This window comes from Piliocolobus tephrosceles, chromosome 1 (assembly GCF_002776525.5).
Source record: "Piliocolobus tephrosceles isolate RC106 chromosome 1, ASM277652v3, whole genome shotgun sequence".
Taxonomy (NCBI): Eukaryota; Metazoa; Chordata; class Mammalia; order Primates; family Cercopithecidae; genus Piliocolobus; species Piliocolobus tephrosceles.
In genome coordinates, this window is record NC_045434.1 from 110,745,908 (window position 1) to 110,761,972 (window position 16,065).

Here is a 16,065-nt window from a genome sequence, read left to right on the forward strand (position 1 = left end):
CAAAAATTAGCCGGGCGTGGTGGCACGTGCCTGTGTAATCCCAGCTACTCAGGAGGCTGAGGCAGGAGAATCGCTTGAACCCAGAAGGCAGAGGTTGCAGTGAGCCAAGATTGTGCCACTGCACTCCAGCCTAGGTGACAGAGTGAGACTCATTCTTAAAAAAAAAAAAAAAAAAAATCACTTTTGAGATCAACCTTATGATTAACCCATGAACTTCTAATAGATAGAAATAGAAGTTTGAGGCAGACATTTCAAACTCTGGAGACAGCAGGAAGAATGTTTTTCTTCTTATTTACTTTCATCATTGTGTGTCTTACTCAATCAAGTCTAATAGCTGTAGGGTCAAAGAAGGAAAGCTTCCCCTTTGCCCATTGAAGGTCCTCTGAAAATACCCTAACAAAAGGCAGATTGATAAAAGAAAAAGCCATACAAAATTCATTTAACATTGGGGTAGGGATCATAGAAGCACAATTACACAGTCGTCTAATGAGATCCAGACAGAAACTTATATACCCTTTCTCATAGGGGAGTGGGAGATGGAGAATGGTGGTAATTCTTTTGAGGAGTAGTAAATGATCGTTAGGGAGAATGAATGGGCGTAGAAGACACAAATTAACCTGTAAATGACTCTTTAGAATTTGAATGAGTTGGAGAGACAGATATTGTTTTGTGGAAATATTGTGTATTACATTCTGTGTTCTATGTTTTGTGTAAATACTGTGGAGTACATGACATTGCTGTGTAATACTGTGTATGACATTCCCCAGTCTTCTTTTCTGCCATAGATATTGAGATTTCAGGAAGGGAACGGAAGGCAAGGGAATGGAAGGCAATTGTGTTCTCTTTGGCAGATCCAGTCTTGTGGTAGATAAGGACATATCAGAGTAAAGCTTCTTCCAGCATCAAAGGCCTCTAACTTAAAATAACCAACACACCGAAATGCCATATTGTAGTCACCCAGTGGGTCCTTCTTGTCCCCTGCACAGATAGAGCTGATTCACTGAGAGCAGTGCTGCCCTAAGAAAGAGTTTAATTAACATAAGGCTAGCCACACAGAAGACAGGAGTTTATTACTCCAATCAGTTTCTCTGAGAAGGAGGTTAGGGTTTTTAAGGATATCAGTTTGGTGGGTAGGGGGCTAGGGAATGGGTGGTGCTGACTGGTTGGGGATGAAATCATAGATAGGAGTGTGGAAAATGGTCCTCTGGTGCTGAGTCAGACTCTGGGTAACAGCCACAGGACCAGCTGAGTCATGAGTCATGGGGTCTGGGTGGAGTCAGTCACCAGAATACAAAAGTCTGAAAAACATCTCAAAAGACCAATCTGAGGTTCTACCATAGTGATATTATCTATGGGACCAACTGGGGAAGCTACAAATCTTGTGAGTGCCGTGCAATAAATGATGACAGAAAGGCAAGCTATGCCTACATCTTATCAGAATTCAGGCCCCTTCCATAATCCTAATTTTGTGGCCTTTCCTTAGTCTTACAAAGGCAGCTTCAGTACCAGAACAAGAAAGGGGTCAGTTTTAGGGAGGGACTATTATGATCCTGGCTTCAAAGTTAAACCATAAATCCCTCCCAAGATTAACTTGGCCTCTGCCCAGGAATGAGCAAGAATAGCCAGACTGTGAGGCTAGAAGCAAGATAAGGTCAGCCATGCCAGGCTTCTCTCACTGTCATAATCTTCGCAAAGGTGGTTTCAACATTTTGGGGTGAAATTCCCTGGACTCCTTCATGGCCTACACAGATGGGATCATTCTACACGAGGAAACCCAGAGAAAAGCTTCTCGCCTCTCTCACATACTGTTTCTCTTCACAGCCCGTCATGGGAGATCCCTGTTACAGTTCCAGGTCAGCCCAGCCCCTCCCACGCCCCCACCTCACCCGCTTCCCCTACCCTGCCAGAGGCTGGAAAGGGCCTGGGCCTTTCCATCAGTGCTTTGGGTCATCTCTGATTCTGCCTGAGCTAGGGAATTGCATTTGCTGACTGTATCATCCCCCCACATAAGACATTCATGAAATATCACCCTGACAGACTCTTAATGTTATCAGCATCAATTACAGGGATCAACAGCAAATACGCCTGAGACAGAGCAGCCATCTCTTCCGATCCAGAATATTATTAATTGGGAAGCTTGTTTCTGGCCACAGAGGCTGAAATCTGCAGCCCAGCCCTGGAGCGACCTTTGCTTTGGCCGCATGTGTCCCTGGCTGAGGCTGGCAGCAAAGCCCTCTCTTGTGGTTCTTTACTGTAGAGGGTGCTTCTGTCCCTGGCTGAAGCAAAGAGTCAGAACTGAACACTGACACATGCATTCTGAGCATCTCAGGTGTGCACATTCCTTCTTGGGTTTTTGAAGTCACATTGTTATGGTCCCCAGGCTTTCCTAACCCATGACCGTGGCATTTTCTGAGACTCTCAGCAGCCAGGGCAGGCTGCACTGTGGCTGGACACGCTGGATGTCCCGTTTTTCTGAGGACCCAGAGCCCATCACTGTCCTCCACGGAAATTCACACACAGAAGTAACTGAGAGGCACCTCAGCTCACTGAGCCCCGCTTGCTGGCAAGACTCACGGCCTTCAACTTCAGCCCCACCTCCACCCTTCCTTGAGCCTCAGATCTCCAGACACCCTGTCTGAGGCCCCCAGGCATTCCAGCCCTTCAGCTGTGGCTCAGCCTCTACGACCTGTAAAAGGCACATCCTCCGGGGGTCAGCAGGGCTTCCTAAGGTGGTGACCAAGGATGGAGTGAGTGAAGAGAGGCTCAGTGGTCTCTAAGCAGGGCTGTCTAGGCGGCTTCCCAGGCTGGTTGATCTGCGTTTATTGCATGTGACTGACAGCAGGCCCAGGGTTGGCTGGACTGCATCTGATTTCATCCTTCACTAGCTGGGTAACCTCGGGCAAGTCAACCTCCATACACCTCAGTTTCCACGTCTGTACAAAGGTTCTAATAATAACACTTACCTCGTTTAACACTTAAGGCTTCTGGATAGTAAATATAAAACATGGAGTACAAAGCCTGGCAATAATTAATCCTCAACAAATATTAACTATTTCTTGAGGGGCAGGAGGTGGATTCCGTCCTGTTTGTGTGGGTGTGTATATATATATAACATAAAGTCTCGGGGAAAGGAAGACTGGAAAAAGGGCCAGAGAACTTACTGTTCTTTTCCCTAGATATTGTCTTTGCTGATCAATGTTTTACCAACTTATAAAGGAGGTTAGTCTTCATTTCGTATTCCCTTGTCCAGGGAGTGATAAACTAGCATCTCCTTAAAGTAATCTATGCTGCTTTCAAATCAGCCCTTCTCCACCTTGACAGATGGGATTAGATTCATCTCACTTCCCCTTTGGCGACTGAAAATATCAATGAGATATTAGTGTATTTGCCTCTGACTTTCTCCTGGGGGAAAATACCGATGGTCCAGAATTAATGTGGCAGTTGATTTACTGTGTGGTGTCTGAAGACACACGGACAAGTCCTCCTGTTGCGAAGGGGAAATGGGCAGAAGGGAACGCTTAGTCACTTTATGGGACTGACTCCAGGCCTGTGCTGTTCAAACTAGTCAAGGAGACACAGCTGCAGAGGAGCCGACTCACCTGGGCCGACTCATTCAACATTGCCTGGGAGAATGGTCAGCCCCAGTATTAGAGACCCAAGACAGTGAACATTTTCAAGTTCTATGACTTTGACCAGTTAGTTGACCTCTCCAGACCTCGGTTACTTCATTCACAAAATGGGGCTAGAGTCATGGAATGACTGTGACATTAAATAAGACAATGTGTATGAATGTGTGAAAGTTGTCAGAATCAAAATGGAATCGCTAACAAGAAACCCCTGATAAACAGAGCCAGGGAAGGCCCTGAAGAGAGCATTCTCATGCTTGTATGCCTGGTAACAAAAGCTATCACAAAAGATCACAAAAGCCACAACCTCCTACAAAGGCCATTACAACCTTACTCAAGAAAGACTTCTGCAAAGTCATCCGCCCAGCAACTGCCTGTCCAACCTTGGACTGGCATCACCCTTGTTATTGATCTTTATAGCCAAGGATAACTATTTCAAAACAATTATGTAATCCTCTTCATTTTTTCCGTTAAAAACCTTTGTCTTCCTCTACCTCCCTGAATACATGCATTCCTAAGGCAGGCATATTCCTATGCAATGCTCTATTCCCAAATAAACATTTTTTTCTTTTATAGAGACTCTCTTTGTTTGTTATTTAGGTGGACAATGGATCTGCTTTGTAAATGTTGATTTTTCATGTTTAAGTACCAGAGTAAATGCAATGTTCTTGAACGACATGCTGACCAAACTTACAGATATTAAACTGAGGCGTGGAGAGAGGTGGCATCCATAGCAGTCAAGTAAATCAGAAAGTGCTGCCTTTGCTGCTGTTGACCGTTGTGATTACCCCAGTTTCTGCTGCCTCCTTGGGAGCTGGAATAACGCACAGGTGAAGGGTTGGAGAGGGTCAGTTTCCTATGAGATTTCCAAAGGGAATTCCTTCACTAATGAAACAGTCATTCACTGAACACCTTCTACGAGGCAGATGCTTTTCTAGGCACCATGAAGAGTAAAGACAAGACACTGAAGTTTTAAAAAGGCCTTGATTCTGGCCAGGCATGGTGGCTCATGCCTGCAATCCCAGCACTTTGGGAGGCTGAGGCAGGCAGATCACCTGAGGTTGGGAGTTCGAGACCAGCCTGACCAACATGGAGAAACCCCATCTCTACTAAAAATGCAAAAAAGTTAGCAGGGTGTGGTGGCGCGTGCCTGTAATTCCAGCTACTCGAGAGGCTGAGGCAGGAGAATCCCTTGAACTTGGGAGGTGGAGGTTGCGGTGAGCTGAGATTATGCCACTGCACTCTAGCCTGGGCAACAAGAGTGAAACTCCATCTCAAAAAAAAAAAAAGAGGCCGGGCATGGTGGCTCATGGTGGCTCATGGTAATCCCAGCACTTTGGGAGGCCAAGGTGGGTAGATCATGAGGTTAGGAGTTCAAGACCAGCCTGGCCAAGATGGTGAAACCCCCGTCTCTATTTTAAAAAATACAAAAATTAGCCAGGCCTCGTGGCACACGCCTGTAGTCCCAGCTACTTGGGAGGCTGAGGCAGGAGAATCGCTTGAACCTGGGAGGCGGAGGTTGTGGTGAGCTGAGATCGTGCCATTGCACTCCAGCCTGGGTGACAAGAGCAAAACTCCACCTAAAAAAAAAAAAAAAAAGAAAAGAAAGAAAAAAGAAAAAGGCCTTGATTCTGAGGTTTGGTGCTTCACTATTCATCCTCCTTCCTCTCCCTCTCTCTTTATCCCGCCCAGGAGAGCTCTGTCCCTAAAAGGAATGGGGAAAGACAGATGCCTACCCTATTCAAGTCCTCTCCTAGAATTTGGTACCCATCAGCCAGCCTTGGTGGCTCATATCTGTAATCCCAGAAGTTTGGGAGGCTGAAGCAGGAGGATTGCTTGAAGCCAGGAGTTTGAGACCAGCCTGGGCAACAGACTGAGACCCCATCTCTACAAAAAAAAAAAAAAAAAATTTAAAAAAGAACATGTTTCCTGGAAACAGTAGTGCAGGCCCCAAGCTCCGGGCAGGGTCATGCATGGAAGCTGCTATTGGTAATGATCATTGATCTGAAAAGTTTCTCTTACCCAAAATTCAAGTTGGGTTTTTTTTTTCATTATCTCTAGCTTATTAACTATATAGAGCACAAACTCCTTGAGTGAGGAAGCCCTGTCTGAATTATTATTGCTATCAGCATAGAATTTGGCAAAGTAGGGGTAAGGGATCCATAAAGAAATGGAACTGTGGATCTACAGTGAGGCCACAACATGAAGCTGGCACACGTGCAGACTCCGAGATCCTTTATGATGACCCTGATCTCTAGGAGCACAAAGTACAATGATCAACACTCCCAAATTCCATATTAGACTAGAGAGAGGTAGAATCCACCTCTCCCCTTTGCCAGGGAGTGGAATGCTGCCCAATAAAGTTGCTCGGAGACATTATGGAAGAGGCTGTGGTGTCAATCCCTCCACAGGGATTCTTGCTTTGCATGAGAGAGAACTCAGGTAGGACATTCACACTCAGAGGTGTCCTACTCTAAGTCTAAGCTTCTAGAGACAAAGCTTCAAATCACGCACCAGGAAAATGCCCCTGCGGGTCTCAAACGCTGGAAGCAAGAGTTCTCCCTCATGCAAAGCAAGAATCCCTCTGGATGCTTTCATGCTGCTCACCCGCTTTTGAATAGCTTTGCTATGTGCGGGCCACTTTCAAGACCGTTACAGAGAGCAGAGCATTTTCTCTCCAGCCTCCTTTACAACTAAAGCCAGGTACGTGATCCAGGCTCCATTACTACTGGGAAGGGCAGCAGCAGAGGTATCTGACTTCAGGGGAAGCAGTGATTGCAGGGTTACGTTCCTCCTGCAGAGGGGCCTTGGTACTACTGGCAATTATGTGTGTGTAGTCACACCAGGAACAGAGCGGCAGGGGCATTTTCCTCATGTATGATTTGAAGCTTTGTCACTAGACACTTAGACTGAGCTCTACAGTCCTCCCAATTCCACAAGCTACCCAATGTCTTTTAATTAACTTCCTTTCCTATTCTTTAAACCAGAGTCAGCTTCTGTTGCTTGCACCTGAGAATGCTGAATGCATTCTAATCCAAATTTGCCTCAGCTGTCATTTCTTGAGATCCTAATTACAACAGCTTTCATTTGTTCAGTGCTTACAATGGTGCCGGGAACTGTGCTAGGAGCTTTATATTGCATTGTCTCATGAAATTCTCATAATGACGCTGCAAGGTAAGTACAGTTTATGGTGAATTTATCTTCCCATTTATAGTGGGGAAAAACTGAGGTATCAAGGCATCAGAGGATTTGTCCAGGGGCTTACAAGAGGGTACTAAACTGTTGGGATGGTAGACAAGTTCTTGGATTCCAAGGGAGATTGTGGGAGTCCAGAAGAAATCTTTGTGCTCTGCTCTCCATGCTGGGGCAGGCAGAACTCTAAGCAGGTCATTTTGTCTCCATGACATTCTCTTCTCTGAGGTAAGAATCAGTAACACCCTTCTAATCTGGAGATGGTGAAATAAAGACAAAAATATTTTACTGTCCAAGAAGGATTTTTCCAGGACAACAGCAGAGATAGCTGACAATGGTACATATTGTTACCCCACAAAGAGGGTCTCTGAAACCCACTGGGGAACACAGGGTGGAAATGGATGCAGAGCAAAAGAAGCTGCAAGCCTGAGTTTGACTAAAAGCCTCAGTGCACAGTCCTGCATCACAAATACGTTTTAATACAGGTAATTTCTTTTCCATTCATTTGTAAGCACTTATTTCATTTACCCAATTCCAAGGCCAATAAATCTTGGCATTAAGGCTAATTTGATGTATATACTGACAGTCTAATTAAGGAGAGGGTATTTTATCAGCTCCTCTAAATTTTCATTTCTCTGGTCTATGATTTTTTATACTGGGTTGATCTTTTTTTTATTCATAAGGGCTTCATTCCCATTTGTCATGGCTGCATTAACTGGGCATCTAATGAAGACTTGGATATGAAAGTCTGCATCTCATTTATCTTCTGTAGCAGAATTAATAAAGCAGCAGGAAAATAGTTTCCTGTACTGGAACTTCTTTAGCCCATCCTGAGTCATCTAAAATGTATTTTGCTTGTGTTTTCCAGAATTCGGGCTCAGCTCTAAACTTTAGGAGACAGCGTCCAGCTTCAACTTCTATCCACTGACAGGCCTTACATACCCTACTTCCTGCCCCACCTATGACTCCGACATCGAGTAATCAGGTGAAAATGAGGTCATTAGGGTGGGCCTCTTCTGCTTGGAAAGGCTTGAACTGGAATGGCTGGGAGCTGATTTTCCCACTCATCCCCTCTACCCACATTTATTGAGCTTCTTCTGTAGGTCAAGCTCAGAGATATAAAACAGACTCAAGAAGATCACGGTCAAATAAGTCATGACACCACTGTTGGCCAATGTCCAGTGAAAGAAATACATCTTGGCCAAAGTTCAAGGTTGGGAGCAAGCTGGAAAGATCATTTGCTCTATCCTTTTGCCTTGGGGAGGGTGACCCTCCCAACCAGTGCTTCTATTATTGAAGGGCTGCCAAAAGTCTGTGATACTTTTGACTTTTAGACTTTATGGGTATATGAGCACATACATCCACAAAGGTTTCCTAGGGCTGCCATAACAAACTGGGTGTCCTAACCAACATGAATTTATTGTCTCACAGTGCTGGAGGGTAGCAGTCCAAAATCAAGGTGTCAGCGAGGTTGCTTCCTTCTGAGGGCTGTTAGGGAAGGATCTGTTCCAGGCCTTGGCTATAGATGACTATTTGTTCTTTATGTCTCCTCACACCGTCTTCCCTTTATGTACATCTGTGTCCACATTTCCCCTTTTCATGAGGATACCAGCCATACTGGACTAAGGCCCACCCTAACTACCTCATTTTCACCTGATTACTCTGCAAAAGTCCTATCTCCAAATACGGTCACATTCGGAGGTACTGGGGCTTAGGAACTTTGACACATGAATTTTGGGGAGACATAATTCAACCCATAAAAATGAGTCTCTCTGAAGCTGGTTTAACTGAAGACAGCCTCTTGTAGTACAGTATAGCTGGAACACCAGAAAGAAATTTAAGAATCAGAAGTTAAAGGTCCAAAATAGCCCCTTCCCCTCTCTGAGCCTCAGATTTCTTCTCTGTAGAATAAGAGATCTGGACTGGGCCTGCTAAATCCCTTCACAGTTCTCGGGTTGTGTGGTTGATGAAGTGATAGAAATTGAAGCAGTGTCGTGGGGAGGTTAATGGTCAGGCTCCACCACTTACAAGCATGGTGATCTTCAGCAAATATTTATCTTCTGAGCCTCAGGGTTTTGTTTTGTTTTTTAGCTGTAAAAGGGGGATAGTGATGTTAGCTACTTCAAAAATGATGTGAGGACCAAGAGGCCCTCTGAATTGCCTGGCATGCCATTGTCATCCCATGTACATGAACTGCTGATGATATTACTACCAATTGCTATTAGGAGTCAGGCTTTGAATCTACACCTCAGCTCTCAGATGGTGTCCACTATTAGAAGGCAGGGCTGTGTCCCCAACCTGTTCTGCATCAGGGTCCTGTGCTGCAGCATGAATGCAGTAAGATGCTTTTGCCAGCAAGACTCTCATGATCCTTGTGACGAGCCTGTCCTCATTTCCACTTTATGCAAATTATACCTTATTCCATTCTAGCCCAGCTCCTTCACATTCATATTAGGGTTAGGACTAGAATTTCAAATGACTTTTCTTGCTGTATTTTATCATTTTTATGCTATAGAAAAATCTAATAAAAAGAATAAAATATACTGATCTAATTTAACATAGCTTTATAAAGCAGGTCTGTAAATCTAGCCCTGCAATTGCAGCAGGATAATTTAGGAATCGGAGAGACTGAGGGGTTGAGGAGGATATATATTATTTATTATTTAGGCGCACCAAGCCAGTCAGATTAACATCCAATGGACTGAGCCCTGAACAAAGAGTCAGGTTACCTTTTAAGCATGTCATGGGGCAGGGGGAGATCTGTGCAGGGGAAAGCATATTACAGAAGCAAGAAACAGTTATTCATTTGAGACATGCATTACATTATTTCTTACTTTTCAAGGAAAAACATGTTTTATGACTGGAGTTTATCTGTCTAGTGACCTTGCAGCTGCACAGCTAGGGAAACAGGGTCTTCACAATGCCTGGGAAAGGGAGAGATAAGGCTCACTAGCCACAGACAGAAAAACAGGCAGGTAATTTTTAAAGGATTCCACCTCTTTCTCTTTCTCAGGGGGATTTTTTTTTTGTACATACAACTGAGTTTTTGCTTACACATTTTTAATTTCTTTTAAGTCCTGTTTCACAATCCCCCTCTCCTATAGCTAGACCACTTGAGGTCTGTGCCAATCATTTGGCTCTTACCTTCACTGAACTATTAGTTATTCTCTCAGATGTGTCCTCACCTAGATTATAAGCAACTTGAGGAAACAAACAGGTCTTCTTACTCAGATTTAACAGAACTTATTTATTGACTTCCACAATGCACCAGCCCCTCTTACATAAAGTATCTCATATAATCCTCCCCGCAACCTGATGAGGCAGGTAATGGTACCCCCACATCACAAATGAGCCCTGTGAGGCTCAAAGTTCCCATGGATAGTCAGGGGCCAAGCCAGGATCCCAATTTACATCTGACTTCAAGGCCACCTAGCATAATGCTATCCTTACCCATGCTCTGCCAGCTCCACAGACCCGTGGATTCCTTTCCCTCACCCCAGAACCTTCCGAGTAGGGTTTTCTGTGGCCTTGGTGCCCCCTGGTGGCACAAGAGGACTCATTCCACTGAAAGCCGTGACCCTGAGCATTATGAGAGTGATTCACAGCCCAGTGTGGACAGCCCTGGGGTAGCAGAGCCCTCTGTACCCAGAGGAAAGCTAGCCTTTCTACCAGAGCTGTGCTGCTTAAACAGACCCTCAGGAGGATTCTGCTTCTGATGGGTCAAGAAGAGGAGTTAGGGTCCCCTGGGCCAGCAGCAGTGAGATGGCAGGCAGGGTCTGTGTTTCCCTCTCTACTTATCCCCCACTTCCCATCAGGACATGTGGGTTTGGGTATTCTCTGCTAGACCCTCCTGGCATTTTAATTTTCCAAGAGCTCGCTTATGAAAGAGGGGAGAAAGAAGAGGAGAAGGTGGTTAAAGTTCAGGACCTAAATTTCTTTACCTTAGAGTAAAGGTAACCACAGAGCTCCTTTCCCAAAAGACATCAAGACTCTTCGATCAATCTTTATTGAATTTTTATCATGCTGTATTGCACTAGCAATGCAGAGACGAAGACACTCTTCCTGTCTATGAAAAGTAAACATAAGGGCTGGGTGCTGTAGCTCATGTCTGTAATCCCAGCATTTTGTGAGGCCAAGGAGAGCAGACTGCTTAAGCCCAGGAGTTCGAGACCAGCCTGGCAAGGTGGCAAAACCCCATCTCTACAAAAAATACAAAAAAAAATAACCAAGCATGGTGGTGTACACCTGTAGTCCCAGCTACTCGGGAGGCTGAATCACGAGCTTAGGAGGCAGAGGTTGCAGTGAGCCAAGATTGTGCCACTGCACTACAGCCTGAGTGATAAGAGTAAGACTCTGCCTCAAAAAGAAAAAAAAAAGAATTAAAAAGAGAAAAGAATGAACTTTTTCAAAAGTAAACATTAAAAAGTTACAATACAATGAAACAAATGTTCTAATATGGATGTCATGGAACTTTTTCTGACATCCCAGAAATGGTTGCTGGCCCTCAAAACTAAGAACAAAGAATTGTTAAATACCCCACAAGCTAAAGAAAGCAGAAAACAATTAAGGGTCAGATACTTTCTCCAACCATCACTCCAGCCCCTAGCACTTGCCCAATTTATATATGCTATTACTCTCCCACTGCCTCCCTGCAAAGGGGCAAGAGAGCAGCAGGGCAGAGAAAGTGGGTGGTAAGGAGTAGCCTGCTCTCTCACCTCCCATGTGGCAAGGACACGTGAGCCAGCTATCATCCTCTTCCTACTTGATTTCCCTTAAAAGGCCTTCCTTATACCTTAAAAAGTTATCACCAGCCTTTCTGAGAATCTTTTTTTTTTTTTTTTTTTTTTTTTTTTTGAGACGGGTCTCATTCTGTTACACAGGCTGGAGTGCAGTTGTGCAATCTCAGCTCACTGCAGCCTCGACCTCCCGGGCTCGAGTGATCATCCCACCTCACATAAAGTACTTGAGACTACAGGTGCGCATCACCCTGCCCAGCTAATTTTTGTGTTTTTGTAGAGACAGGGTCTCCCCACATTGGCTAGGCTGGTCTCAAACTCCTGGCTTCAAGCTATCCACCCACCTCGGCCTCCCAAAGTGCTGGGATTACAGGCATAAAACCAACATACCTGGCCTGAAAACCACCATACCTGGCCCAGAGAATCCTTTAATCACTGGTCTAACTTTGAGATAATTTGAGATACCCTGGGGCTACACTGGCCAATACTGTGGCCACTAGCCACGGGTGGCTACTGAGCACTTGAAATATGGCTGGTCTGAATTGAAATGTGCTGCTAGGCCGGGCGCGGTGGCTCAAGCCTGTAATCCCAGCACTTTGGGAGGCCGAGACGGGTGGATCACGAGGTCAGGAGTTCGAGACCATCCTGGCTAACACGGTGAAACCCCATCTCTACTAAAAATACAAAAAACTAGCCGGGCGAGGTGGCGGGCGCCTGTAGTCCCAGCTACTCAGGAGGCTGAGGCAGGAGAATGGCGTAAACCCGGGAGGCGGAGCTTGCAGTGAGCTGAGATCTGGCCACTGCACTCCAGCCTGGGCGACAGAGCGAGACTCCGTCTCAAAAAAAAAAAAAAAAAAAAAAAAAAAAAAAAAGAAATGTGCTGCTAACTGAAAAATATACCCTGGATTTTGAAGACAGTACAGGAGAAAAAATGTAAAATATTAGTATTTTATCAATCACAAATTGAAATAACATTTTGGATATATTGTTTGAATAAATAAAATGTTATTAAAATTAATTTCATCTGTTTTACTTTGTTTTGAGACAGAGTCTCACACTGTTGCACAGCCTGGAGTGCTGTGGCTCAATCTCGGCTCACTGAAACCTCCATCTCCTGGGTTCAAGCAATCCTCCTGCCTCAGCCTCCTGAGTAGCTGGGACTACAGGTACGCACCACCACGCCCAGTTAATTTTTGTATTTTTAGTAGAGATGGGGTTTCGACATGTTGGCCAGGCTGGTCTCAAACTCCTGACCTCAAGTGATCCACACACCTCAGCCTCCTAAAGTGCTAGGATTACAGGCGTGAGCCACTGCGCCCTGCCCTGTTTTACTTTTTTTAATGTGGCTACCAGACTATATTGCCCAGGCTGGACTTGAACTCCTGGGCTCAAGGGATCCTCCTGCCTCAGCCTCCTGAGTAGCTGGGATTACAGGCACGTGCCACTGCACCAGGCAGTACTTATATTTTCTAATGCTAAGTTTTAAACTGCTTTTTCTAAAACTAATATGGCCCATACTGTGTTACCCCTAACAACATGAAAAATTTCTCTACAGCAGGAGTCCAAGACCCCTGAATTACAACATTCAAACTGGAATTTTGGCTGGGCGCAATGGCTCACGCCTATAATCCCAGCATTTTGGGAGGCCGAGGTGGGCGGATCACTTGAGGTCAGGAGTTTGAGACCAGCCTGGCCAACACGGTGAAACCCCATCTCTACTAAAAGTACAAAAATTAGCTGGGCGTGATGGCAGATGCCTGTAATCCCAGCTACTCAGGAGGCCGAGGCAGAAGAATCGCTTGAACCAGGAGGCAGAGGTTGCAGTGAGCTGAGATGGCGCCACTGCACTCCAGCCTGGGCGACAGAGAACAGACTGGAATTTTAAGGAAGCTGCAAGTTTCACTATGACAGCTGAGGAATAAAAAGGGACTCTGAATGCCAGTGCCGGGTATTGGACTCTGGTTCAATACCAGAGTCTGGTATCTTCCGATCTGGGAGCTGGGAACCAGACTGGAAGGTAGGCTGTGAGTAAAAAGCTGGAGGTGAGAGAGTCGGAAGAAACTTAGCACAAGGAATGATCCATGGAGGGGGTGAAGCTTACCAATTTGAATGTAAATTAGCACCACTTTTTCGGGAGGCAATTTGTAAATATGTATCAAAAGTCTTAAAAAATGACCATGTCCTTTAACCCAGTCATTCAATTTCTAGTAACTTATAAGGAAATTTAAAACTGCACAAATATTTAGCTATGAGGATATTCAACCAGCACTGTAATAGCTAAAACAAAAAACAAACAAAAGCAAAAAAAAAAAAAAAAAGTCCAAGTATAGTGGCTGGCCTGCAATCTCAGCACTTTGGGAGGCCAAGGAGGGAGGGTCACTTGAGACTGGATTACACACTGAGACCCCATCTCTACAAACTGTTTTTTTAATTAGCTAGGTGTGGTGGTGCGTCCCTGTAGTCCTAGCTTCTTGGGAGGCTGAGGTGGGAAGATCACTTGAACCTAGGAGGCTGAGGCTGGACTAAGCCATGATAGTGCCACGGCACTCCAACCTTAATCCACAATTAAGATACAGCTATAAAATGGAATATTTTTCAACAATTACAAAGGATGTAAGTGAAAACTTGACATGGAAAGACATTTATTCTAAACTCTGTAAAGAAGGCCAGCTACAGAATTGTTCCTCCAGTATGTATGTCAATTTTGCTTACAAAAGAAAAAAAGAAACAAAACATGCTGGGCATGGTGACTCAGCCTGCAATCACATTTTGGGAGGCTAGAGTGGGAGGACTATTGAGGCAAGGAGTTTAAGACCAGCCTGGACAACACAGCGAGACCCCCATCTCTACAAAAAATGTAAAAATTAGCCAGGCATGATGGCTCGAGGCTGTGGTCCTAGCCAGTTGAAAGGCTGAGAGGGGAGGATAGCTTGAACCCAGGACGTCAAGGTTGTAATGAGCTATAATTGTTCTACTGCACTACAGCCTGGGTGACAGCACAAGGCCCTGTGCACCCAAAAAAAACTTTTTAAAGGCAAACGAAAAAACATTAAAAGTACACATTTGTAAAGACAACTATCTGAAAGGATATTCTCCAAGGGGTTAAAAGTCATCTGTGGACAGTGGGGCCATAGGTGTTTTCCTTTCTTTATTTTTACTAGCTTTATAATTAATTTTTTAAAGTTATTTTTAAATAGTCCTACCCAGTCTTCCTTACAAGTTAGGACCCAAATGCCACTCTCTTCCCCTAAAGTGTCCTGAGTTCCCTCACTATAATAAGCACCAATGTCTTCGTTAAAAGCCCGACACTTTGCCGACACTCAGCTCGGGAGTTGAACCTTGCTCCATCTGGTCCTTTAGTCCCTGTGTGCGTCTTTCCCCCTAGGAGCCTACTGAGCCCCTCCCAGAGGTCCTGTGTCTTCCCGTACTTGCCCCACAGGCTAGATCAGACCCTGTCTGACCCCTGGGTTATTCTAAAACTAAGATCTGTCCCCTAGGTCTCGGAGTAGGTTGAAGTAGGGTCCAAAGGTTAAAAAACACTGACACAAAATGCCAGGCCACGAACTGAGACACTGAGGCCCGGCTGCAGACCTCTCTCCCTGGAGGGGAATAATCCCTCCGGACCAGTTCCGCCATGGAGCCCAGAGCGGGTCATCGCGCCAGCACCCCAAGCCTTCGCCGGGCTCTGTGCCGCGGAAGCTCAGCGATGTTTTCCAGTAAAGAACGCGGACGTTACACCGTGATCAATTTTGTCCCTTTGGAGGCGCCGTTAAGGTCCACGCCCCGCTCGCGTCAAGTGACTGAGGACTGTGCTGGAGAAGGACGTGCCGTGCCGCTGGGTTCTGGGTCAGGGTGGTCGGTGGGTGGGATGGAGGCGACCTTGGAGCAGCACTTGGAAGACACGTGAGTAGTGCGCGCTTCGGCCTGTCCTGAGGTCGCGGCGGAGGAACTTGAGCGGGACGAAAGGCGCGAGCTGCGAGTGCCGGCCAGGGCATCTCGGAGACGTCTCGCGACCCCTGGGACACGGGATGAGGGGACTAAGCCCTACCCAAGGGCCGCAGAGCGGGGCAGGTGACCCGGGATTAAAATCCTGCCGAGCAGCGCACATTCCCTCTTGAGCGAGTCTCCTGGGCCCAGGCCACATGCCAAAACTGCCAATCTCGTTGTTGAAATCGTCCTTACGGTTAGGGTTGTTCCGCACGAGTTTTAGGAAGCGGGTTGACTTTTGGGAAGATTGTGCTGGTTGTGCAGAGTCGAGCCCTGCGGTGTAAACAAACACGTTTCTCCTTGTGTGTAACCTATTAGTTACTTGGTGCTTAAGTAGATAAAAATCATCCTTTAAATTTTTCGAACGAGCAGTATCTATGTAAAATTCAAAACTGGAAAAGTATAAAGGGTACAGAGAGACACCTGCCTACCACCGATGTCCCTCAGCTTCCACTTACCCTCCAGGAGGTAACTTAAGAGTTTTTCAACAGCTGTTTTTTTTTTTTTTTTTTTTTTAGACAGAG

At 45.6% G+C, this 16,065-nt stretch overlaps 1 protein-coding gene and 1 long non-coding RNA gene across 2 annotated transcripts in view; one reads left to right on the top strand and one right to left on the bottom strand.

Moving 5' to 3' along the window:
• Window positions 1-6,805: 6,805 nt before the first annotated feature.
• LOC111555986 lies at window positions 6,806-15,232 on the bottom strand. The gene is made up of 3 exons (XR_002735694.1): window positions 15,099-15,232; window positions 10,760-10,880; window positions 6,806-7,072 (listed from the first exon to the last, which is right to left on the bottom strand). It is a non-coding gene; the product is annotated as an uncharacterized LOC111555986 (long non-coding RNA).
• LAMTOR5 (late endosomal/lysosomal adaptor, MAPK and MTOR activator 5) overlaps window positions 15,189-16,065 on the top strand; it is a 7,426-nt gene continuing 6,549 nt past the window's right edge. The window contains exon 1 of the mRNA XM_023232514.2: window positions 15,189-15,457. Coding sequence (XP_023088282.1) covers window positions 15,189-15,457 — 269 coding nt within the window. The remainder of the gene's footprint in view (window positions 15,458-16,065) is intronic.